The 25,583-nt window shown below is 39.2% G+C and overlaps 1 protein-coding gene across 7 annotated transcripts in view; it reads right to left on the bottom strand.

The window, feature by feature from the left end:
- The window catches only part of CUNH8orf34 (chromosome unknown C8orf34 homolog), a 538,401-nt gene that overhangs the window by 210,020 nt on the left and 302,798 nt on the right, over nucleotides 1-25,583 (bottom strand). For 5 of the 7 annotated variants that reach the window (XM_021165867.3, XM_021165882.3, XM_029481766.2 and 2 more), the window contains one exon: nucleotides 19,159-19,294. In XM_021165867.3, the coding sequence (XP_021021526.1) occupies nucleotides 19,159-19,294 (136 nt within the window). The remainder of the gene's footprint in view (nucleotides 1-19,158; nucleotides 19,295-25,583) is intronic. The other 2 variants (XM_021165875.3, XM_021165890.3) reach the window with 1 other exon arrangement.

The following is a 25,583-nucleotide window of genomic DNA, read 5'->3' as shown; positions in this document are numbered from 1 at the left end:
GAGGCCCATTGGACTTGCAAACTTTATATACCCCAGTACAGGGGAATGCCAGGGCCAAGACGTGGGAGTGGGTGGGTAGGGGAGTAGGGGGGGAGGGTATGGGGGACTTTTGGGATACCATTGGAAATGTAAATGAGGAAAATACCTAATAAAAAAAAGAATAAATACAGAAGCTATGTATTCTCACTTTTAAGTGAAATGAATGCATATTTAATGAGATTACTTGATTATATAATGTTGGACTAATTTCTTAGGTCATCTGAACTTCCACTTATTTCTGAATGACTAGATCTCTTCTGCCTAAGATTCCTGCTTTTCTTCACTCCATGTCCCACACAAGATGTTCATTTTATTTTCTAGCTTTGTCTTGCTCAGTGAAGTTGGCAGAAAGTGATTCCATTCTAGACTTTTAAAAACTACTTTTTTCAAAGTGTGCTGATGAACTGTGATTAAGAACTTGTATCCAAACTTCCCAGCCAAGACTGTACCAGGAGGTATTAATCAAGTTTCCAAAGGAGGAAGGCAATTAGTCTTACCCAGCTGAGATTCACAACAATAACAAGAGTGGTAAGCTAGTCCTAAGAGTGTCATAGTGGTACACATATCTTGGCAGTAACCAACTGCCCTCTATTTGAACGTAAGGCCTGCTTGACAGGAGGGAAACTAAACCTTGTTCTGGAAACTTAGCCAACTGCTTGGGGCGAGTGAGGTCATGAATCTTAGAGAAGAGCTTTCATACTGCCACTTTACTAAAGCAGCATAATTCCTGACTAAATACTTATCTTTAGATCCACAGATAAGTGTAGCTTTCCTTCCTTATCAAAGAGAGTTCTCTTTGGAACAGTTGAAACCAGTACAGAAAATCTCAACTGGTCAAAATGCAGATAACAAGTGATCACTGTAATATAGCTCTGATCATTATATCCCTCATTAATATATCTACAATACAACTCTGATCATTGTCTCTTCAGTTGATACATCTACAACTCCCCCATGTACAATTCCAGGAATATCATAGTAAAGGAGATGAAAAGATTATAAAAGCCAGAGTACAAGAAAATCCGATATGAAATTTTGCCTCACAGAAATCACAGGGAAACTTCACCCTAATACCCTAACAACATGGCTGCCTAAATAGGACCTTAACAAGATGCATGCTATGGTAGTTTGAATGAAAATGCTCCACATAAGAGAATGCTCTGCATAAGGTCATATATTTGAATGTTTAGTCCCTGGCTGGTGGAACTGTTTGGGGACTATACAGAGGTGGCCTTGGAGGAGATGAATCATGGTGTTGCACTGAGTTTTCAAAAGACTCCTGGGATTCCCAGTGATATCTCTCTCTCTCTCTCTCTCTCTCTCTCTCTCTCTCTCTCTCTCTCTCTCTCTCTCTCTCTCTCTCTCTCCCCACCCCCTCTCTCTTCCTCTCTATCCTATTATTATACATGAAGAATTGAATGCTTAGCTGTGATTTCTGTCCTTCCACCATGGACTCTAATCCTCCTCTTTAAGGAAGGTATATTTGAGGGGTAGAAGGGAAAAAGGCAAAACAGAGAAATGAGGTATTTAATTTTTAGGAAAAAAATAAAAATTAATAAATCAGAAATATTATTATTGAATTAATAATAATTTGTTAAGTCTATCATTAAATAGGCTTAACAAAAAAGACAGAATGGAGAAGGACATAAATAACTTAATGCAGCACCTAACAATTTTGCTTTTACACAGATGTTTACATTCTTGGTTCATATGTAGCCATCTTTGAAATAGTTATTATAATAGTGTTTACTAATGCTGATACCAGTTTCTTTCACTTATTGTGAGAAGCCCTTTTTCTGGCTCCTACATAGTCTTTGTAATTGGCATTATTAATGGCCAATCAGAGTCAGGCAAGCATAGGGAACAGTTTAATAACTTGATAATCTGCTGGGTTAGGACACATCCTTGTCCTAACAATATACCTGGCATACTAGGACCCACACTCAGACAGATAGACTGCATATATGCTTAAAGAATCAAAATAAGTTACTCCCACATAATGCCTATGCATATGTACATGAAGAGGATTAAAATCAGATGCATTATGGAAAAGGACATACTCAGCAAAAACTTATATAATCGAAGCCTGACAATTAACATAAGACTTAGCCATGTTATGTTACTTAGCAACCAAACTCCTTCTCCTGAACCCCATAAAAAGAAGTTAAAAATGATAGTCAAGGTCCTTGAAATTTTCTCTTTAAAGTGGTCTACTGCCACTCTCAACAGTATATTTCTGGTTTGTACTATCAATGGATAAAATCCTCTTGTGACAAAACAAACAAACAGAATCTCCATAATTCTGACACCTTTATTCCTAAATATTGAATACTTTCAAATAGTTTCATTTTTAGTCACCCTATTAACTTTTTAGTAGCTAGAAATTTGCTTAAATATAAGCACATATTCATTTGTTAGGATAATTGATTAAATGTTTAAATAAAATGCTTTTTAGTCATAATCAAAGTGAGTTAAAATGGATCAAGAACATGAAATATTAGGCCAGTTTTTGAACAAGGATCATGGGTGTCAGGAATCAAACCAACCCAGCAGTTGCAGTCTGCCTGGAATATGTTTTCCATTGCCCAGTGAGTTCTGGGGCTTTTTATACACAGAGGGCAATCAAGGAAGATTGAATTTAACCGAGTTACTGTGACAAAATGAAAAGTCTCAGCTATTTTGTTACTGTGACAACAGCTGCTGCTGGACATGGCTTAACAGGAAGATCAGATACAGAAGAGAGAGAATCCAACCACTGCAGTAATACTGAGCTGTGATGTTAATCCTCTCACAATCATGTCCAAAAACAGAAATTTAAGATTCATAAATTATAAAGAAAGATGTCTAATTTGCAAAGCTGTGTATCTCCGTTGGTTTAATTCATCTTAAGAGAAGCTATAAAGCATTTTTATGAGTTTGTTTTAACCTTTCAGGCATAAAAGCATTAAATCCATTCTACCTACTTACATTTTGACTGACCAAAAGATATAACTCTTTAATACTAATAGTAATATACATTTCTTTGTATTTTAGTATAATATCTTAATAGAGATTAGATACATAGGTAGATTCATAGACTAAAAGAAAGGAGTGCTCTTCTATTTCAATTTGTAAAACCATTGGAAAATTAGCAATATTTTCTACTCTCCAGTAACAACTTATAGGCACTGTGTTTATTTTTCTCTTTTTCCCATTAGTATTATTCTGTCTGCATTCAGAACATCTCATCAACCTGGACAAAGTGGTGAGAGCCTATCACTATAGTACTTGCCAGAAACAAGAGGCAATCTAGTTCAAGGACAGCCTAGGAGAGGCAGCAAGTTTAAAACAAAACAAAACAAAACAAAACAAAACAAAACAAAACAAAACAAAACAGAACATCTTTAACCAAAGAGGCAGTAGGTTGATATACAATAATGACTTAGTAATCTATCCCATAAAAATAATACATGTATTTTATCACATAGGACTATACAAAAATATTATTAAGAATAAAAAATTGAAATTTTATTAACCCAACCTGAAGCCCTAATATTTAAGATTTTTAAATGGAAACTAATCTTATAAAAGCAAAAAAACAAAGAATCACTACTCAATTTAATTTTCCTAAATTTGCTTATTTTTCTATTAACAGAAAACAGTTCAGGATACTTCTGTACAAGCAGCAGTATGTGTGCAAATGATTCTATTAGCGATCCATATAAAATGAACGAATCCTTAAATAGGATCCATTTGTCATGATTTCCAAATCAGCAAATAGAAAGGAGGATGAATCCCCAGTCTTATGAATTCTTGCTCCCAACACAATGTCTAACAATCAATTTGAAGATCCAAGAGTCTTTTGCTTTGTTTTTCAAATGAGCATCCTCTATGAAGCAATTGCTGTGAGGGCTGACAGGAAGAATATCTGACTTTCAGATAACTTTGAGAAGTCCTAGATTCTATTAGCTGGCAATGTCAATTTTGAGCCATATTCCAAAAGAGGTAGGACCAAGCACCATTCAATTTGTTCTCATTGATTGCTAGAAAGACATGGGTACCTCATTCTGGAAAATCTAGCTGCTATTAATAAATTTTAGAAAGTAATATGCCACAGACTCTTGCCACTGCAGAGCTAAGACAACAAAGGTTCTGATCAAAGCTCAATTTTACTATTCAGAGCACTGGGTTATGAAGAAGTGGGGAGGGGCCCATTCCTGCCAAATCATCCTTGGAGTCCAGTTGCAGGTGACCACGTGTTGGCTCCGGAACAGCTAGGCGGCAGGTAGTAGCAATGGGAGTGGCAGACCCAGAGGGTGGCAGGCTCCACCCCTGATGCTCTCCTAGTGCTAAGAGTTAAACCTGATCAGTCAGATTTAAGGCTCAAAGGGGGTGGGGGGGGGGAGTTACAGTTTATGTCATTGTTCAGTACTTACATGCGTTCAAGACACTGTTTTTGGTGCTGCAGGTCCAACAACATTTTAAATGCACAAAAGTGTGCCTACAGATGAGTGAACCCCATTCACCAGACTGTTTATGTAGCTTTGGTCCTCACGCTAACATTTCTTAAATTTCCCACCTGCCTAAGATATCCTGTGTTTCTTTATTATCATGTCCTGGATAGTCTGTTAGAGTAGCAGAAAACAAACTAAGATCGAGTCCTTACAAGAAGAGGCCCAAAGGAGATACCACATGAGAACTCAGAAGACTACAGCCTAAAAGGCATCTTTCACAAGAATTAAACCAGATTGGCCCCTAACCTTGGATTTCCAGTTTTCAGATAAGTGAAAAGTAAGTTTCTACTGTTTGTTATCTACGTCTTCTGTGATACTTGGTTGGAGTAACTGGACAAACTAAGGTAGTATCTGAAGTCTGAAGCTTTGGGGATTTGTTAATACTTCTCCTACTGAAGGCAAGTTGAAAATTATAGAAGCATTCATTAACTCATCAGATAAGTGGGGAAACTATATGACCACAGAGAGTTCCATGTCATGAATGACTCCAGAATCTCTAAAACAGATACTATAGTCTAACTGGAATATTCACTGTAACCTGAAACAAAGAGCCACACAGACTTTTAAACATCAATTTAATTGATTTATTTCTGACATCATTATATATAGAATATTTCAAATATCTTCATTTTAAAATAATTTTAAGAATCTTAAACTGCACTAAAATGTGCAGTGATGTGATTCATACATTTTCTTAATTCTTAAGTTGTTAATCAAGTAAATAAATATTTGTTTTATGAAAAATAATGACCCACAATACTTAATGATTTTCTACTATAGAAGCAAGAATTTAAATAGGAACATCAGACTCTCATACTGGGATTCAAAATAGGAATATCGCCGTGTCTGGCAAAATGGTGAGAGAACACCTCCACACCAATGGAGGGAGGTGGCTCACAGGATTACTTCCAGGCACACATTCAGCTACATTTGCTATAGAACTCAAGACCACCTACCTATCCAGGAGTGGCACTGTGTGCAGTGGGTTAGGCTCTGCTCCAGCAATTAGCAATCAAGACATGACCGTGCTAATCTGATAGAGGCATTTCCTGGGTAGAGATTCCCTTGATTCAGGTATCTCTAGTTTGTGCCAAGTTGATAACAAACTAACCAGCACAGTCAGAAACTGAAGTAAGAACTCTTTCCCACTGCAACTCAGAGAAATCTCTACTCCCATACCCATGTAGGAAACCGAGTTTATAGAGATTACCTGATTTCTGAAAGTTTGCAGTGGCCAAAGAGATTTTACCATTGTGCCTCCTTCTCTGAACTCTTGCTTTTTAAGATATAACATAAAAATTGTCTATTATGATGTGAGCATATGTATGTATATTGGCATCTAAGTACACCCCTACCATGAACCAAGGACAATTGTCAAAGTTAGAGAGAATCTTGCATTGATTTATAAATAAAAGGAACTATGAAATTGATTTAAGAATTGAAGTGAAATGCTTCACAGCTTCATGCAGATCTGACATGAGCAATGAACGTCATATAGGAATATGTTCCAGGCTGTGGACATATTCCATAGCAACACTCCATAAAATTGCAACCAGTCACATCTAGTAGGGAGTAAACATCATGCCACGCTGCACTCCCATCCATAGCTCTGTCATCATCTACTCCAGCTTGGATCATGAATGTCCCAAAACACATCTGTTAATAGCTTGGTTTTCCAGGCATCTTGGATCATTGGAGATATGCTGCAAATGAGGTTAATAAGACTGATCAACTTCCTCTTCCTCTCTATTACTTCTTTGGCTACAAAGTGAGCACTTAGCTCCACCGTACAGGAATATATGAAGTACTGCTTTGTCACGGGTCTAAGGGCATGAATCCAACAGCTCTTGAACAGAAATCTTCTAAACCATAAGCACAAACAAATCTGTTTGTCTTAACAAAATGAAAGTCGCTCTCTTGCTCTCTTCCTCTTGCTTCTGCTCCTTGCTCTCTCTCTCCCCATTCCCCTCCCCCATCTCTTTCCAAGTGCTCATGTGCTCATGTGCTCATGGCTCCCCTCTCCCTCTCCCTCTCCCCCTCCCCCTCCCCCTCCCCCTCCCCCTCCCCCTCTCCCTCTCCCTCTCCCTCTTCCCTCTCCCTCTCCCTCTTCCCTCTCTCTCTCTCTCTCTCTCTCTCTCTCTCTCTCTCTCTCTCTCTCTCTCTCTCTCTCTCTCTCTCTCTCTCTCTCTCTCTCTCTCTCCCCCCTTTCTCTGTGTCTACTACCCTCTCAACTAACCTTCCCATGCCCTGAATAAACTATCTATTCTTTACTAAAATACAACAACAACAACGAAACACAATGAAAGTCTCAGCTATGTTGTTATAGAAACTGACTAATATATATTTGTCATTTGTTAGCATGCCTGATTCCTGATAATAGGTTCCTGGTAGTCATGAGTGTTGATTTTCATTCTTAAAGGTTATCACAGTGTCTCAGTTTTCTGGATGATTGCAACCATTTTCAAACTAAATATTGCTGCCACTTGAATATGAGTGAATTTCTCATTGTATGCATGCCAATAGTTGAATCCTTTACGCCTTTGGTCAAGGTCAATTTTATGAATTAAATAGCAAACAAACAAACAAATAAATGCATACATACATACATTTAAGCCAGTGGAAAGTAATTGTTTTCATTTTTGGTTCATGCCTGTTTAACTTACCATTTCCTCTGATGGAAACTTGGTGAATTAAACCTTATGAAAACAACTGGACAATATGTACATACAAGTGAACTGAACCTAGTGTGTCATTAATTATGCAGATACTCCATCAGCTAGTAATTCCTAATATTGACAGTTTGCAGTTAATTCACGCAAGTTTTAGCATCAGCCTTTCCTCATAGTCCTGTGATCCAAAATAATCTATTTCTGTTTTATTAATTTAATTCACTAGTCACAGACGCTTAATACCATGGAGCTAAAAATAAACAATAATGAACTTTCAGTTGCATAGAAGACAAGTTTTCTTTAAATCATCAAAATACTTGGAAAGAAACTTCTACTTAATTCTGAGGCTGCCTTTTGAGCCAGCTTCCTGTATGTTCTCTGTAATCCAATTTCTTTCAAGATGACTTTCAGCTTTCCAGCATTGTTTTGTTCATGAATGACGCTAAGCATGAAGGAATGCAAACACCCGTACCATCAAAAGCAAACGGCATCTTACCACAGGGAACTCCCTGGCATGAGTTCACAAAATGAGATTTAGCTCCTCAGAGTGGCATTGGATAGAGAGAAAAAGGTTAGGGGTGGTCTTTGTAGAATGAAGCTTCACTGTAAACATCGATGAGTGCCTCCACACCAGCACTTCCCTGCTTATCTTGACATCAAGCATTTTTGCTGTTACCTTGAAACAAAAACTCAAGGAGGGGGTCAATGAGATGTTCTAGAATGAAATATTTATATATTTTAGATATCACTCATCTAGTAACTATGCATTCTTTCAGTTGTCATATGTCATCATCTCTTTGTTTAAATTACAGATTATGTCAATAACCATAGGAGAACAGAGCACTGAGTGGTTCTGACTTATGATAACTTTGGCCTAAAACACTTCTGTTTTCTGTTTGTAATTTTCTAACCAAACAGGAAACATTTACCAACAAAAAGCCTTTGATTTATTATAAACATGCTAATCAACAAACTGTAAAAAAAAAATGTGTTTAATCTTTTAAACACTTTGAAGCAAGTAACAGTGCAGGGGCTTTTTAATATGTGATGACTCATTTCCTTTTAGATGTCTTGAAAACCCAAAGTAAGAGCAGTGGTTGGGAGTTCCTTGAAGGCTTCAGTCAATGGCAGCGAATTATCAGCAGTTTCATTACTGAGCAGGTCTTCCAATAGCTTCTGACCGGGCAAGGGTTCTATGCAGATGTGTCTTTTGCATAAGAATTTTAATCACTTTGGTTATGCACCAAGAACGGGAATTGTTGGAATGTATATTGTTTCTAGATTCTGTCCTGAGAGACCTTTCTGATGTTTTTCATAAAAGTGTATTAATAACATTATCAGTTCCCTACCCAGCCCAATATGTATGTTAACTGCAGATTGCTAGAACTTCATTTCGTAGAGGAGGACTCAGCATTTGTGAATATTTCCTCAATGATTAGCCACCGTCTACTAGTGTGAGGACAAGAATACTACTCTCCAACTTTAAATCAAGTTGACTAATCTACTTTTGCTGTAAGTCCTGAAGGTTATTGGTATAGTGATGCCATTTAACATTAATATTCCTATATTTTCTTATCCATCACCTTTATATCTGTCCGGTTTACTGAAATTTTATATCAAAGTGGATCCTATGTCTCCCTTCCTTGCTAGAAATAAGTGACTAAAAAGAGATTAATCTTGTTACATTATTTATTATTATTATTATTAAATTTTTTAATTTACATTGGTGTTCTGCTTGCATGTGTGTCTGTGTGGGGGTGTCAGATCTCCTGAAACTGGAGTTATAACCTTAAACAGCCATATGGGTCCTGGGAATTGAACTTAGATCCTTTGGAAAAGCAGCCAGGGCTCCTAACCACTGAGCAATCACCTCAGCCCCCTCTGGCTCTGATTTTAATTAAGTCATTTTCTTCCTGCTGGTCTAATTGGTAACATTAGATCTCTGACTTCCTCAGTACATCTGATTAGAAGCAGTTGCCTATGTGGTGGTTTGAATGAGAAATATACCCATAGGCATTTGAATGTCTGGTCTCTAGTAAGTGGTACTGTTTGGTAGATTAAGGAGGTGAGGCCTTGCCGGAGGAAGTACACCGCTGGGGGACGCCATTGAGCTTGAAAGCCTTTCAATCTCCCCCGTGCTCTTTCTCAGATTTGTATTTGCAGTTCAGCTCACATAAGTGTTCCTCATCCTGCTCTACTTGCCTGCTGCCTACCTCCCCACCATGGTGGCGATAGACTTCTTTTTTCACTTTGTTATTGGTTATTTTATTTATTTACATTTCAAATGTTATTCTCCTTCCCAGTTTCCTCTCCACAAACCCCCTATTCCCTTCTCCCTGCTTCCCCCTGCCTCTATGAGGGTGCTCCCCAAGCTGCCCACCTATTCCAGCCTCAGCGCCCTAGCATTCCCCTACCCTGGATCATCAAGCCTCCACAGGACTAAGGGGCTTCCCTCCCAATGTTGCCTGATGTGCTAAACTCTGCTACATATCCAGCTGGAGTCTTGGGTACCCCCATGTGTACTTTTTGGTTGGTAGTTTAGTCCCTGGGAGCTTTGGTGGGTCTGGTTGGTTGATATTGTTCTTCCTATGGGGTTGCAAACTCCTTCAGTTCTTACAGACCTTGCCCTAACTTCTCCCCTGTGGTCCCTGCCCTCAGTCCGATGTTTGACGGCATATATCTATATTGGTCAGGCTCTGGCAGAGCCTCTCAGGGGAAAAGTATCCAAGGCTCCTATCAGTAAGTGCTTCTTGGCATCAACAATAGTATCTGAGTTTGGTGTCTGCAGAAGGGATGGATCCCTCGATGGGGCAGTCTCTGCATGGCCGTTCCTTCAGTCTCTGCTCTACTGTTTGTCCCTGCATTTCTGAAGATTTTTTTCTTCCCCCTTCTGAATAGCTCTGTAGCATTCACACTTCGTTGTCATCTTCTTTCTTCTTGGGTTTCATATGGTTTGTGAATTGTATTGTGGGTATTTCTAGCTTCTTTGGAAAAGATCTTTACCGACTCTACATTCAATAGAGGGCTAACATCCAATATATACAAAAAACTCAAGAAGTTAAACTCCAGAGAACCAAAGAACCCTATTAAAAGTGGGGTACAGAGCTAAACAGAATTCTCAACTGAGGAAATTCAAATGGCTGAGAAGCACTTAAAGAAATGTTCAGCATCCTTAGTCATCTCATCGGGGAAATGCAAATCAAAACAACTCCATGAGATTGCACCTCACACTAGTCAGAATGGCTAAGGTCAAAATCTCAGGTGACAGCAGATGCTGGCGAGGAGGTGGAGAAAGAGGAACACTCCTCTGTTGCTGGTGGGATTGCAATCTGGAAATCAGTTTGGCAGTTCCTCAGAAAATTGGATACAGTACTAACTGAGGACCCAGCTATCCCACTCCTGGGCAGATACCCAAAAGATGCTCCAACATATAACAAGGACACATGCTCCTCTATGTTCATAGCAGTCTTAATTATTATAGCCAGAAGCTGGAAAGAACCCAGATGCCCCTCAACAGAGGAATGGATACAGAAAATGTGGTACATTTACACATGGAGTACTACTCAGCTATTAAAAACAATGATTTCATGAAATTCACAGGCAAATGGATGGAACGTGAAAGTATCATCCTGAGTGAGGTGACCCAATCACAAAAGAACACACATGGTATGTATGCACTCATAAGTGGCTACTAGCCAAAAAGATTATCCCCATCAAACCCAAACCCCAAATAAGCCTTCATTCACGTATTTTATCATAGCCACACGAAGTAACTAACCCAACTTGGTTCTTTGTATTTTGCCAAAAAATGAGGCCTATATTGCTATACTGATTTACTTTTTTTTTCATTCTTTTTTAAATCACTGTGATAGATGTCCAGCAAAACTAGAGTAGGAAAGATTTATTTTAGCTTACAGTTTCAGAATGCTCAACTCATGATTTCTTAGCCCTGTGTCACTGAGCATGGAAGTAAGAATCTACACAAGGGGGTTACTCATCTCATGTCAAAAGGAAGCAGTGCAAAAGAACGTTCATGCTGCATGGCCTCAGCTCTTTGATTCCTTCCTGGCTTCAAGACTAAGCCCAGTGCTATCTACATTCAGGGTGGATTTTCCCTCCCATTTAATCCTTACTGGAAACACTGTCATAGAGATATCTATAGAACTAATGTTCATGATGACTCTAAAGCCAGGCAAGCTGACAGTTAACACAAAACACCACACCTGATCATCCCAGAGGCATTTAGGATCTTGTCTTCTTCTTGCCCTGAATCCTTCCTCCAGTGTCCTGACTAGGGTCTTTTGGCAGTCTCCTCCCTTCCTCCAGGGTCCTGGCCAGGGTCTGTCTGTGGACTTCCTCCAGGCACTGCACATTCCTGTAATTTCAACTGAAGTAGCACAGGATATACAAGCCAAAAAAAATATGCTATATACTATTTGTTATTTGCATATATTTTGTTGACTTAAACGCTTTGAAAAACAGAAATTGCAATGGCAGCCTATGGTAGTTAATACTGATTGTCAACTTGACAAGATCTTGAATCATCATCAAGCATCGGTATGTCTATAAGGGATTGTCTAGGTTAGGGTAATTTTGCTTGTTAATCCTGAAATGCAAGGAGTGCTTTAAAGTTAAAACTAATCCTGAGACCAGATTTCATGTCTCTTTTACTTCCTGACTATGGATTAATGTGACCAGCTGCCTCACACCGCTCCAGTTATGCCTTCTTTGCCAGGATGGACTCAAGCTCTGAGCACAATAAACCTTGCCTTCCTTACATTGCTTTTGTTAAGTATTTTGTCACAGAAGCAAGAAAAGGAGCACATACAGAAAATATCTTCCCTTAGCTGCTTACAGACAGATCCTCCAAAATGATCTCAGTTCCCTTCAACTAGGGAGGGTGATTTCTATTTATCCTATAGCAAAGCATACTAGAATATTTGTGGGAGCCCACCAGAGGAAAGCATACACAGGACTGTCACACTTTCTGTGATTCCTCTTTCCAAAAGGCTGCTTCTCTCTCAAGTTACTTGCATCTCTCCTGTTTCCTCCCTGATGAAGATGGTAGGGAAGCTTCCCAGTCTTACTGGAATTCGGGCTCTTTCATTTTCATTTCTGTGATTTCTCTGTGCACATTAATGCATGTGTACCTGTCCTCCCTCTGGCCATGAGTAGCCTGTTGACTAATTCATATACTAAATGATCAAATACTCAAATGACAAAGGGAAACTTATCTTCCTTATTGCACACAGCATTTCTATAAACCAAATGTTATGAAGGAGTGAGGCTGGCTCAGTAAACAAAGGCACTCTGCAGTATGACTATGGACCTTGAGAATCAAGAGGACCTCTTGTTATTATGAATAGAGGCCCAATGTTATTAGTTGTATTGATTTTTGAGAGAACATAGTTTTATATAATCTTGGTAACTGAGTAGGATGTGTTCAAATGTTTTCATGCAAGTGAAGGTTATGTTGATACCTAAACCCTACATGAAGCTATATGAAGGTATGAGAATATAGGAATTCAGGGACGTAGTTATATCATGAGGTTATAGCCCCTATGTATGGGGTTAATGCCATATTAGAAGATATTCCTGGCATAGCACACTAAATGCAAGGCCTTGGGTTTGGACACTAGCACTGCAGAGGAGGAGGAGAAAGAGAAAGTAGAGGAAAAGGAGGAAGAGGAGGAGGAGGCTTATCTCTTAGGTAGTTAAACATTAGCTGACTTGAAGGTAATGGAAGATAGACTGCTTGAAATCAGTCCTGTTTCTCACTCCTGTGTCCCTAGTTACATACTAATTTCAGAGTGCGGGGGAGGTGGGTATCACAATTGCCTGGGAATCTCTAACACCACGGAGGAGGCTAAAAGCATCACAATTACCCCAACATTAGGACACAATTCCACACGAAAGGAGGAAAGGTGGAGTACAAGGGCTTTGCTGAAGCTCATTGATCAGGAGGAGGTTTTATAGAGACTGTCTTAGTTAGGGTTTCCATTGCTGTGAATAAACACCATGACAACAGCAACTCTTATAAAGATTTTAATTGGGGCTGGCTTTCAGTTTTTTTTTTTTTTTTTTGTTTTTTTTTTTTTTTTTTGGTTTTTCAAGACAAGGTTTCTCTGTGTAGCCCTGGCTGTCCTGGAACTCACTTTGTAGACCAGACTGGCCTCGAACTCAGAAATCCGCCTGCCTCTGCCTCCCGAGTGCTGGGATTAAAGGCGTGTGCCACCAAAGCCCGGCCGGCTTTCAGTTTTATGGGTTCAGTCCTTTATTGTCATAGTGAGAAGCATGGCAACATTTAGGCCAAATGGTGCTGGATATGGAGCTGAGAGGGCTACATCTTGATCCACAAGCAGCTAGCAGGAGACTGTGTCCACACTGTGTATAACTTGAGCTTTGAAGACCCCAAAGCCTGTACCCACAGGACATACTTCCTCCAGCAAGACTACACCACCTCATAGTGCCACTCCCTATGTAATGGCCTATGTAATTGGCCTATGGGGGACAACTACATTCAAACTACCACAGATAAATTATACATTTTTCCTTGATCTCATGTATTCTGTTCCTTATTATTTTGGTTTTAAAAAGATGGATCTGAGAAATAACTCAAGTCCTCAATAGAGACTTAGTATTCTAAACTGTTCCAAAGATTATAAGATTACAAATACATTCTATTGACTCTTCACTGAACAGTCATCCAAATGGATCTATCAATTACTGGGTCAGAAAAGCACTTTACAGCAACGTTGTTTATTCAAGAAACTTCAGAAAACAGGATAGAATGAAGATATAATAAAAAGACAGGAGGGTAATTATCTCTTCAATAAGGTATGGGCATATATATAGTGTAAAAGCTTCTCCCAAATCCAGTTGCTCAGAAATATTTACTACTAACAGAAAGCATAATTTTTCCTCTTCTTGTCCTGTCTCCCTTCTATGTGCTAGACAAAACCTAAATCTGTTTACCTTGACATTCTGGGTCTCTCTCTCTGTCTCTCTCTGTCTCTCTCTGTCTCTCTCTGTCTCTCTCTCTCTCTCTTTCTTTCTTCTTCTTCTTCTTCTTCTTCTTCTTCTTCTTCTTCTTCTTCTTCTTCTTCTTCTTCTTCTTCTTCTTCTTCTTCTCTATGTCTTGTTCTGTTCTACTCATAGCAACCAGAAAGTGACAATGTGGATGTCCCTCAATAGAAGACTGAATAAAGAAAATGTAGTACATTTTCACAATGGTGTATTACTTGGGTATTTAAAAAGTAAAAATAAAAACTTATATTTTCAGGTAAAGGCCTGGAGCTATGGGGAAAAAATCACTCTGATTGAAGTAGCCAAGACCCAGGAAGACAAATATGGTATGTTTTGGCTTACATGTGAATCTTGGCTGTTAAGTCAATGTTAACCAAGTTACAATCCATAGAACCACAGAGAACAGGCATAGGGTAAGGGACTAAGGAGATAGAGTTAGGAGAGGGAAATGGAATTGTTAGTTACAGTTGTATGAGCAGGTTTGAAATAGAAGGACAGAGGCAAGAAAGAAAGGGGAATAAGGAAGGAAAGAGAAAAGTAAAATTAAGGGATGTTTGAGGGATAGTATAGAAACTTAATAGAACTTTCTCAAAATATATACGTATATTGAACATACATGTGTATGTATATACATATATACATACATAAATAAAATCACCAAATAAAGGGACAGACAGAGCCCCAGTTGGACAGCTCTATTCACCAAATGACATTTTTAGTACTAGGAATCGGTTACATCTAATTAACTTGTTGGCTAAAAGAGGCCCCATGGAATCCCCAAACAACCCAGGCTATTCCCAGGATTATAGTCTATGCTCCCCACAAATCTACAAGTTTCCACTGCTAAAGATAATGCCTACAGAACTCATTGAACATGGAGAAATCAGCCCAATACTTACACAGAGCTTTTACTCCTAAGTCCTGGTGCCTTTGATTCAGGAAGGTACTTGGCAGTCTACCAAGAGAAACATAAATGCCAAACCAGCTGCAAACCATTTGATTCACAATGGTGTCCTACCTGCTAGGCAAAGGTGACACAATATAGCCCAGAGGCCTAGGATAAAAACCAAATGCTACTGTTCTAAATAAAATAGAATGACTCCTTGTTATATTCTACATTCTGCTATACTTATAGATCAATTCCTTGTTCAACCATCATCAAAGAAGCCTCTTCCTACAGCATGTGGGAGCAAATACAGAGATGCACAGCCAGACATTATGCAAAGAATGAGAGACTTTGGAGCACACAGCCTTAAATGGAATGTCTCCATCAAATCCCTTCCCTCAGGACTCTGGGAACCCCCATGGAAGAGAAGGCAGAAAGAATATAAGAACCCAAGGGATGGAGAACAGCAGGAGAACAAAGGCCCTCTAAATTAACTGAGAAAAGCTCATATGAACTCACAAAGACTGAAGTAATAAGCATGGGTACTACAGGGGTCTGAACCAGGTCCTCTGTGTATATATTATAGCTTCCAGTTTGGTGAATTTATGGGATGCCTGAGTGTGTGAACAAGTAAGTTTCTGTTTCTTGTGCTTTCTCTTGGGCTCTTTTCTTTCTGTGTGTTATGCTAAATTCTGATCTGTTAGTTTTTGTTTTATCTTTATCTTTTTTGTTTGTTAGTTTGTTTGCTGTATTTTGTTATTATCCCTTAGAAGCCTGGTCTCTTCTGATGAGAGAGGGAAAGGGAGTGAATCCAGGTCAGAGGTGAGAGGAGGAACGTGAAGGAGTGAAAAGAAACTGTAATTGGGATGTTTTATGTGAAGGGAACAAAATCTATTTTCAATAAAATTTAAAAGAAAGGAAGAAAGAAAAAAAGAAAAATGCTTCTGGATGTTACAAAGTTTTAGCTAAAAAAAGAAAGAACACTACAAAACTTCAGCAACAGAGGAGTCTGTACCTAAAATTGACTGCTTTTCTCAGTGGCCAATACTATTTTATGAAGTTATTTAATCAACTTGTCCCTCACTGTCCTTATCTATGAAGCTGGGACAGTAATATTAACTCAGAATTTCCTGAAAAATACAAGTTAAGATGTGTGATGTCCTTATATGATTATATAATGGATAATGTGGGTACAAAAACATAACTACACACAAAAATATGAGACACACAAAAGACAGAAATATCCCAGTCTTTAGCAATTGGACCCTGACTGCTTGGAAACTGAACCAGTAGTTTGTGTTACTTCTGGGAACAGAAGAAAGAGGCTGGTTGGGGAGTGTGGGATGAGAACTCCAGCTGGAGCCAGTCTGCTTCTCATCCTTGACAACCAGCTCTGTGTTGGCTAGACAGTGAAAATGTCACTTCTATGAGCAGCTCTGTCCTGGCCTAGAGAACAGAAATACTAAAACTGTCTAGGGGAACTGCTTCATGTTCTGATTTCTTGTCTTTAGTCTTTATTCTCTTTTTACATAGGAACAAATGAGTACAACAGCCTGGGAGCTGTATATGATCAGATATTTTCCTAGCCCATGAGAGTGTGCCCAGAACTCCAGTTCAGATCAGACACCATGGTAGAGAAATAATGAAGACGTTCTTGGTGGAACAACTGGACGGACCAGGTCATCTCTGCACATCTCAAGCTAGTAAAACCTTATTAACTCCTAGATATAATCTTTAGTGGTAGAAAACACAAATTAAATATTTGTCTTTTATGTCAAACATTGTAAATCATTCTTTTAGAATAAGAAGTTTAAATCTTTTGATCTCCCCAACCTTGTAAGCCCTTTTTGCAAATGTTTTAATTCCTCTGACTTATAAAACTTATTTTCATTAAGTTCTTCCAGAAATCTCAGGTTTTAAGTGTCTTATTTTCTCATTGTTTTTGGTACTGAGTCTTTTAAGACTAGCCAATTGCAAAAGACTAAGAGGTGGGTCCCTAGCCAATAGGGGAATGATACCACCTACAATAGCATAAAAAGCAATTGAACTTCCTGTCTGTGGGTGCTTGACATGTGTACTTCTCCCTCTATGAGTAGCACCTGCTTCTGATAAGAAGGAAACCTCATCCTTGTTGGGGTTTCTTCCTAAGAAACTTCAGCTTCCAACAATGGCAGTTCTTTCTCAGAACCTACCCCATTGTGCCTGAATTCTGCTTGCCCCTTTTCTTTTATGCTCTCACATACAATACATTTTTTCTGAAACTCACCTACCTTGTCTGTGAAATGTATTCTGTTACTTTGGGAGATGAAGAATCCAGAAGCCATTGCCCCAAGATGGCTTTAGAGGACAAGGAATGTTTTGGATACTAGTACACCCTACCCCGAATTATGCTCACCTGAGGCAAGACTATCTGTCTCAAGGACTTTTCTTTTGTCCTCCTTTTCTCCTTCCAAGTGCCATATACAAACATTTAGGTCCTAGCCCCTATTTATGCATGCAGCTGAGTCCTGAATGGAGAAATTTACTATCTAAGAAGATAGTGAGGTGTCTGCTTCTCACTTTCCCACAAGACCCCACACAAAAGAGTCCTGAGCTAAGACTGAATAAGTTCTTAACTGTTATAATAGGCCTTCCATTTCTTCTCAGGGGGCAGTTTTCTCTGAGAATTCACTCTCTATGTTCCTGTCTCTCATACAGCACATATCCTTTATTAAAATGCTTGTATTGATTCTGGTCTTGTAATTACTTCCATCTGCATTCAATTCCTGACACATCAACAACCAGACATTACTTGGTTGAGTGTTTCTTGAATAAATTCAGTTACAGATTCACTTTAAATACAGATTGTTTGTGATTACAATCCAACTCTATCATTTTGAAAGTGGAATGATAAAGAGCTAAGTGTGTGCTTGGTGTTTTTTCAGCTTAATCTTTAATAGTTTAGCAAGATATTTGGACAGGTATTCCTCTCTAAGTGTACCCAACAGGCCTATAATTGTAAGGAAAAGCCAAGCATCAACTCAATCTAATCAAACTCTCCTTATATAAAATTACTACAAAGTTTAAAATTCCAAGAGACCTCTTCCATAGATGACCTACAATGGGAGAAAGGTCATTATATAAAAATTAATTGCTTTCTTCAGAGTGCTAATAAAAATATGTTTTCACTGTTTGTACTTTGCTCTTTTGCTTGTCTTCAAACAACTTCGCCTGATTTTCTGAAGGTTTTTCTTTATTTTTTTCTAAGCCAGCAACAATTAAAATAAAATTTCCAAAGGAGTAAAAAGCAAAGAGGAAAAGCTACAAGAATCGGATTTGATTTTCCTACCCTCACTCATTCCTTATTTCCAAGCAACAAATCCCCTCTCACAGAGCATAATAGACCAGACAGACAGAAAGGAGAGGAAAAATTGGCCAGCTACTACATTGTCTTTGCTAATCTGAGCCATTTACATAGGGTTAGGAGGCTTGTTTTAGCATTTAAACAGACTTAAAAGCCCTTTGCAAATGAGATTTAGTTCATACAAAAGAATGAATTGGTGGTATTTGGTGAGTTGCCTATAGCCCAGAACTGACTTGGCAGTAACCAAGCTGCTTTTTGGGCCACATGCAGTGTTGGCAAAGATTGCTTCCAGCTGCCAAAACTGGGAAGCCTCAAGCTGATTAAATTCTTACCAGGAGGTGAACAGGATGAGGCCAGGCTAAAAAGCCAATCATACCAGAATTTGAACTATACCTGAGCAAAGCTCCTTTTAGAAAAGTGTTTTAAAGGTGGTTCTGAATGTTCAGAGCTTGCTGAACCTTCTCTGTAAAAAAGAAATGAAGAGCAGGCAGGGAAGAAACCGCAGAGGCTAAAGGACACAATACAATCTCAAGCTGAGTAGACAATCTAAACTTTTTGATTCATTGTTGGTCAAAGTTGCCTTGCCTACAAAGATAAATGGCCCATGTCAGAACAAAAGTAATTAGGAAAACCATCTTCTTCCCACAGTACCCTCTTTGCATCAAAATCTTAGCTATACCACACAACAAGTATAAGTTTTACCTGGCACACCTTGAACAGATGTTCAGTGTGACTTTGGCCTGTGGCTCGGCAGGGTGAGTAGGACGACCTTGGTTAAATTTGCTCCCCGAAAGTACCAGAGAGGTTACACCCTCCATCCTTAAGTCATCCAGATTTTCTGCAACAACACAAACAGTGACAGAGAGAATTAACTCCTGTTGAATTCAACAACGAACAATATTTAATGTACCTACCTATCAGTAATTTGTGAAGTAAACCACTTTTTTGTATTCTTTCACAAAACCAACCAACCAACAATAACAACAAAAAACAACCAAACCTCATGTGTAAATTATATTTTCCAATTTTCTCTGGTGTACTTGGGTCATCTACAACTATACAACCTCACACATCCACCTACAGTTTGAGGGGCTTGTCCACTCAGATAAAGCCAGATTTTGCTTATACCTAAGAATTAGGATCAGTCAGTGTGAAGCAACATTAGGTTTATTTTCTCCTCCTCCTCCTCCTCCTCCTCCTCTTCCTCTTCTGAGGTCAGCTCAGAGACTTTGGAAAATTCCACTGGGCCCCAGAACATGAAGACCCCATCCCCTCCTGGAAGAGAGAGGTCATGGAGCACCAAGGTACCCCTCCCCTCCAGAAGGGAGAGGCTGATTACATTCCTCAGGAAAACCTCAGGGGGGGACAACCATTATCTCCCTCCCCAACCCCTCCCCTCCCAAAGATAAGGGAAGCTTTTGCTACCTCATTCTCTAAGGACCAATCAGTTTAAAAGTCACACTGTTTTTCCAATCACATTGTGTCTAGTGGCTGTTGCTCTATTCCACCCTTGAAAACTATAAAAATTGGCTGAACAGGCTGCCCTAGGTCATGACCTCTTGTTTGGGTGCAAGATAACCCCAGCATGCTGGAACAATAAACTCCTCTTGCTTTTGCATCGATCTCCACCTCCAAGTGATTAACTAGAAGCGGTCCTGGTAGCTAAGGCTCGTCAGAGTCTTACATGAGTTTCTCTGTGTAGCCCTGGCTGTCCTGGAACTCACTCTGTTTGCCAGGCTGGCCTCCAGTTCACTATCTCTCCTGCTGGGAATAAAGGCAAGTACCACCACCACCAGACCACTTTGAGTTTTTGAAAAAGTGATACACACTTTAGATTTAAGTATAGGCATCAGCAAGCAACACATTACACCTAAAGTAGATGCCCAAAATGGCTGTATTTATGACCATGTCCTTAACAGAATGGACTCTGACAGGGTAAATAGAAGCCCAAGTTCAGCATTCCCAATTATTGCCTGGGGTCAGGGAGTAGAGGTCTGTTTATCAGGGAAGAAAATCTTGTAAGGGGATAAGGTAAGAAACTGTACTTAATCCTCTGAGAATCTCTCCTAATACCTCCCTACCAAAGGTCAACTAACTTGGCAAGGGCAACTAGTTTCCTGGTTCTCAGTCATTCCAAGCAACCTGGATCTGCTCAAAGATCCACTCTTTTTCTTCTGCCATTTTCCTCCTCACCCAACTCCCAACATGAGAGATAGCTTTGACAGTTTGATAACCAATATATTTTTGTTTCTACTGAGTGGTCTAACTCAGTGGTCTTGGTGCACTTTCACTTACAACAAACATGTGGAAGTGTCTTGGTAGCAACACAATTGATTCTGTAGCTTTTGAAGCTATACTGTTGAAAAGAATATTTTACAAGCAGTTTAACAAATTAATCCAAGTTTAAAAGGGACATAGCATCAAAATGCCTTGTGAATACACAACTTTAGACCCTGAGATTAGTGTAGCTCTGCCTCTGTCTGTCAGTCTCTGTCTGTCTCTGTGTCTGTCTGTCTCTGTCTCTGTCTCTCTGTCTCTCTGTCTGTCTCTCTCTCTCCTCTCTCTATGGTTAATACTTGCAACTGGTACAAGTATAAAGAATAAGTACCTGTAGAGTGTTCAGCCAAGTGATGAAGTTAAATACAAGGGACCACCAGAGCCCATTAGCTCCTAACCAGGCATTGCAAACACAATCTCCAACAAACAAACACAAACAAAGTGAAATTAACCAGACAAGGAAAATTCTTTTGCAAAAAAGGTAAACTGGGCTAGCAAGCACATCAGAGTACGAAGTTCACTTTGTTTTTTGTTTTTTTGTTTTTTGTTTTTTGTTTTTTGTTTTCTAACACTGGTGGCAAAGGCTGCTTTTTCCCTTCATTTGGGGACTGACCAACCCATCATTCCCAGATGGCTAATTTTTAAAGAACCAGTTAAATACAGGAAAGCAGGGTAGAAGGAGAAGAGAACAGTTGTTCCAAGCCAGAATGTTGGTGAGCATCTCTTGGAGTTCACAAGTTTTACCAGGTGAGACAGATTAAAGATTTAAATTCCTTCACATAAAACTTTACAAGGTGAGAAGATTTATGGAATGTTGGCCATTGGTGGGCTACTAACCTTTGATGTTTGCTTCTCACACAGGAAGACTTCAAACATTGCTCGAAACAAACCCAAAACACACTTTCTCCCAGGAGCCATGGCAACTTGACTGTGGTCAGCTTACAACCAGTCTCAATTCTCTATCCAGTATCTCTGTGATGGCTATCACAGAGTCTGAATCACATGTGGCCCATCTCAAAGATCACTTATTTACACACCCTGATTCCCTGCAATGTAGGAACTACTTCCTCTCTAACTTCCTGAAAAGAAACCTTGAAAGGGGATCTCTTTTGTGTTTGTCTCTCAGGCCTATAGTTCTCCATTCAGTGTTCAGTATCACTGTATTCAGCAAAGTTAATAAACTTTTGTCTAAGAAGGATGATACATCTTTGCATCTCTCTCAAACCCATTCATCTCTCTACTATCTAATTTTGGTTGGAATAAAATATTGAGAGGTAAGTCTCACTGTGTTTTTTGCCTCTGGAACACATTTCTGCCCTTCACGTCTTCACAAGGACTTTCAGTCATATGTGGGCTCCTGCCCTTCTCCATTATGAGACATTTTTTTTCCTCCATACCAATACCTTTTGAAATTCTCCCCCAGGTGTCTTGTCCTTTGGTGAGTCAGGTTTACCAGAGATCTAGCCTATCTCAGTGCAGATAAACCAAAAACCCCAGTGCTACATCAGGTCTTGGGTTTGCTGAGACTTAATGAATCTTAAAAAGGAAAAAAGTCAGCTACGCTCAGCACTGTAGATTTGACCATACTCCCCCCCACCCCACCCCACCCCCCAAAAAAACAATGTGGGATTCACAAGGGTTTTTGTTTCTTTCTTTTTCTTTTTCTTTTTTTTTTTTTTTTAACTTTTTCAGACCTACTTGAGAGTACTACTCAATCCCACTCACTTTAGGTGTTTTATATTAAACATAAATAATGAGTTTTTCTTGGTAGTGCTCCTTGGCCTCAATGTAATGGATTATGGTGAAGGAGGAAAATTACTGAAGACCTGAACTCTTCACCCCAGAGTCCTACCCCTCCTAACTGAGGACTGTTCCAAGAACATTTTTGAGATAAGGGCCTCCTGGAACAACCCCGGAATGTTCCAATAGATCGGGTACATTGCCAAAATATAGGACACGACCCCTTGGTTACGTAAAACCCTTGGCAAAACCCCTCAGTTAAGCAAACTTGTACTTTTCCTACCCTGCTCCCCCCTTGGCTTTTTCCTATATAAGCCTGTGAAAAATTTGGGTCGTGGTCGATTCTCCTCTACACCATGCCTGGTGTATGAGTTTCGACCCCAGAGCTCTGGTTTATGTGCTTTTTATGTGCTTTCTTGTTGTTGCTTTATTAAATCTTACTCTCTACATCTTAAGTTCGGTCTCAGTGTCTTCTTGGGTACGCGGCTGTCCCGAGGCTTGAGTGAGGGTCTGCCCTCCAGGGGTCTTTCAATGGCAGTCAATGGCCCAAAATGATGCCTTTGATTCTAAAATCTGTAGCAAACGGTAAGAAATCATACCTCTGTCTCTATAACTGTCCCTTTCTGTTGAGGTTTAGTTTTTAGCTTTATAATGCTAAATATTGGCCCAAAAGGCCTAATTGCCCCCAGAGATGAGAATTTGCAAGTACCCAAGTGAGGATATGTTACTTTGCCAAATTATCCCTGATTAGTGAATAAAGATGTCTATAGCTGGGCAGAAAAGAGATAAGTGGGTTTTTTTTTGGGGGGGGGAGTTCCTGGACTTGGGGTCTGAGGAGACCATGACAAGGAGGAAAAAGAAGAAGATGGAGAAAGGAGAGACACCAGGGATTAAGTGAATTATGACTACATGGCCATGAATGCTCTCCAATTGGCGTTAAGAACATCACAGATGGAACATAGCAAGTTATAATTTGGAGTTATAGATAGGGAAGTAGTGTCTCGTAGCTTAGAGGGTAGATATCTGCCAAGCTCTAGTGCTTATTAAAGCTTATTTTAAATATAAAAGTTGTGTGCCATTTTATGGTTGTGTGGTAGGGTAAAAACCCCAATTTGAGATCAAATAATTACTATAACACCTCTCTGTCAACCCTGAACTATATCTCAATTTCTGCTACTTCATGAAAATAAAATTCACTCAAAGACCAAAACATCCTGTTTTGGGATTGGAACTAGAATTTAAAACTCCTATCTCCTCCTCCTGGAGACTGACTTCTTGACTTTGGTCCTATAGAAAATGTGCCTCCTCCCTAAGCCAAGTTGCCAACTACCCCACATTGACTTTTTCTCCTCTGCACCATTCAGCCTAAACTCTGATCAAATGATCAAAGTCTAGCTGATAACTTCCAACCGCTGTGATTTTCTCTTTGCTGTGTTTTTCTCTTTGTTTCTAATTCAAAGCCAATCAGGCAAGGTCATATATGTGAAACCTCAAGTTCCTGTTTGGCCCAAAGCAGGTATAGGTAACAAATCCTCTTGGTGTCCCACATAGAAGCAACCCTAAAATATACCTATTGTAACTGTCAAAAAACAAAACAAAAGAAAACACAACAAAACACAACAAAACAAAAAACAAAAAACCCAAATGTTCCATACTGGATAGTTCAAGACTACGGAATCATTAATGAAGCCACTCTACAAATAGTTCCTGTGGTCCCCAGCTCCGTTTCTATCTGTTTTTATTTGTCTGCGCAAACATCTATTTTAACTATCTGCAGGATCTCCATCCTCACGTGGTGAGTTTGACAATGTCATACATTGTCAAACATACTCCAACATACACCAGTACTCCTTTCTAAACTCAGCCATGCTTCTTCCTTTCCTTGTTTCTCTATAGCCAGAAAATACACTTCATAATTTCTTTGAGGCATTGGACTATATTTGTAACCCATTTCCTTTCATTTCTGTTTCTCCCTTGTCAGTCAACTCCATGTTTGCTTTATAGATAGAAACTCAACCAAAATAGAGAAAGCTTTCCAAGTGGGAAGCACTGTATTCACTTTGGACTCAATTCTAGAGTCTAAGCCCCTACCATCTGAAAATACCTCACAAACAGCCTGATTTCATTGTGCTATCTATGGCATCGGTAAATATTTTTACTGGTTCTAAATATGCTTTCTGCATTAATCATTCTCATGCTTCCATCTGGGAGGGTTGGCAGGGTTTCAACTTGTAACCTGCCTCTCGGAATTAATAGGACCTAAGCCTCCATAGAAAGCAACCCTCCTCCACTGTAGGAGACACCAAAAACAAGACCCAATTATTAACATAGGAATTCACAAAGCTAATAGAAAAGCAAAATTTTAAGCCATACACCTTTTCTGTCATGTTGTCTCTCCATTTAACCTTAATCCTTATTAACCTGAAGCAAGATAGAAATTAGCAAAAGAGGCAGTCATCTTATACCAAACTTGGCTTACAGAGGAAGGGGAATAATTTTATGTGAGGGTGGGAAAACTTAAAATGTTAGCGATGCTTCATGATCAATTCCACTCTACCATATTGAAGTGAGGATTTTTCTCTTCTTAGAGGTCTGCATGAAGTCGCTCAGTCCTGCCATATATATCCTTACCTCAAGAGCCACAGGAACTTTGTCTTCAAGCATTCATTACCTTCTCTTTGAGTCCATTTGACTCCCTTGATAATCATTTACTACCTTTCAAAGTTGCTTCTGTTTTAACAATCCCCTCTTCTTAACAATGGGAAATTACATGTCTTGATCTCAGTAGGTAATTGGGGTTCCTTGGGATACCCCTCTATACATGAATGCATTTGTATACACTTTCTCTTGTGAATCTGCCTATGGTTTGGGGCAGAAAAGAAAGACTGGAAGATTTTGAGGGCATAGGAAAAGAAAGGATTCCTTCCAGAATTTAAGCAAAATAAAAACATTTTCTATGAAGGGTGGTGATATAGAGTTCTTGTTCTTCTCATATAAAAATATATTATGTTGAATTGGCAATAAAGCAGGCTTAACTCCTAAGTGAATATGACATGAAGGGCTTCATTCCTTCCTGAAGACATCTCTAAGACTCTCAAAAAAGACATTTT

The sequence above is a fragment of the Mus caroli genome, unplaced genomic scaffold (genome assembly GCF_978045245.1).
Source record: "Mus caroli unplaced genomic scaffold, Mus_caroli_1 scaffold_1, whole genome shotgun sequence".
NCBI lineage: Eukaryota > Metazoa > Chordata > Mammalia > Rodentia > Muridae > Mus > Mus caroli.
Note: the sequence above shows the minus strand (reverse complement) of the source record. Positions and strands in the feature narration are given on the sequence as shown.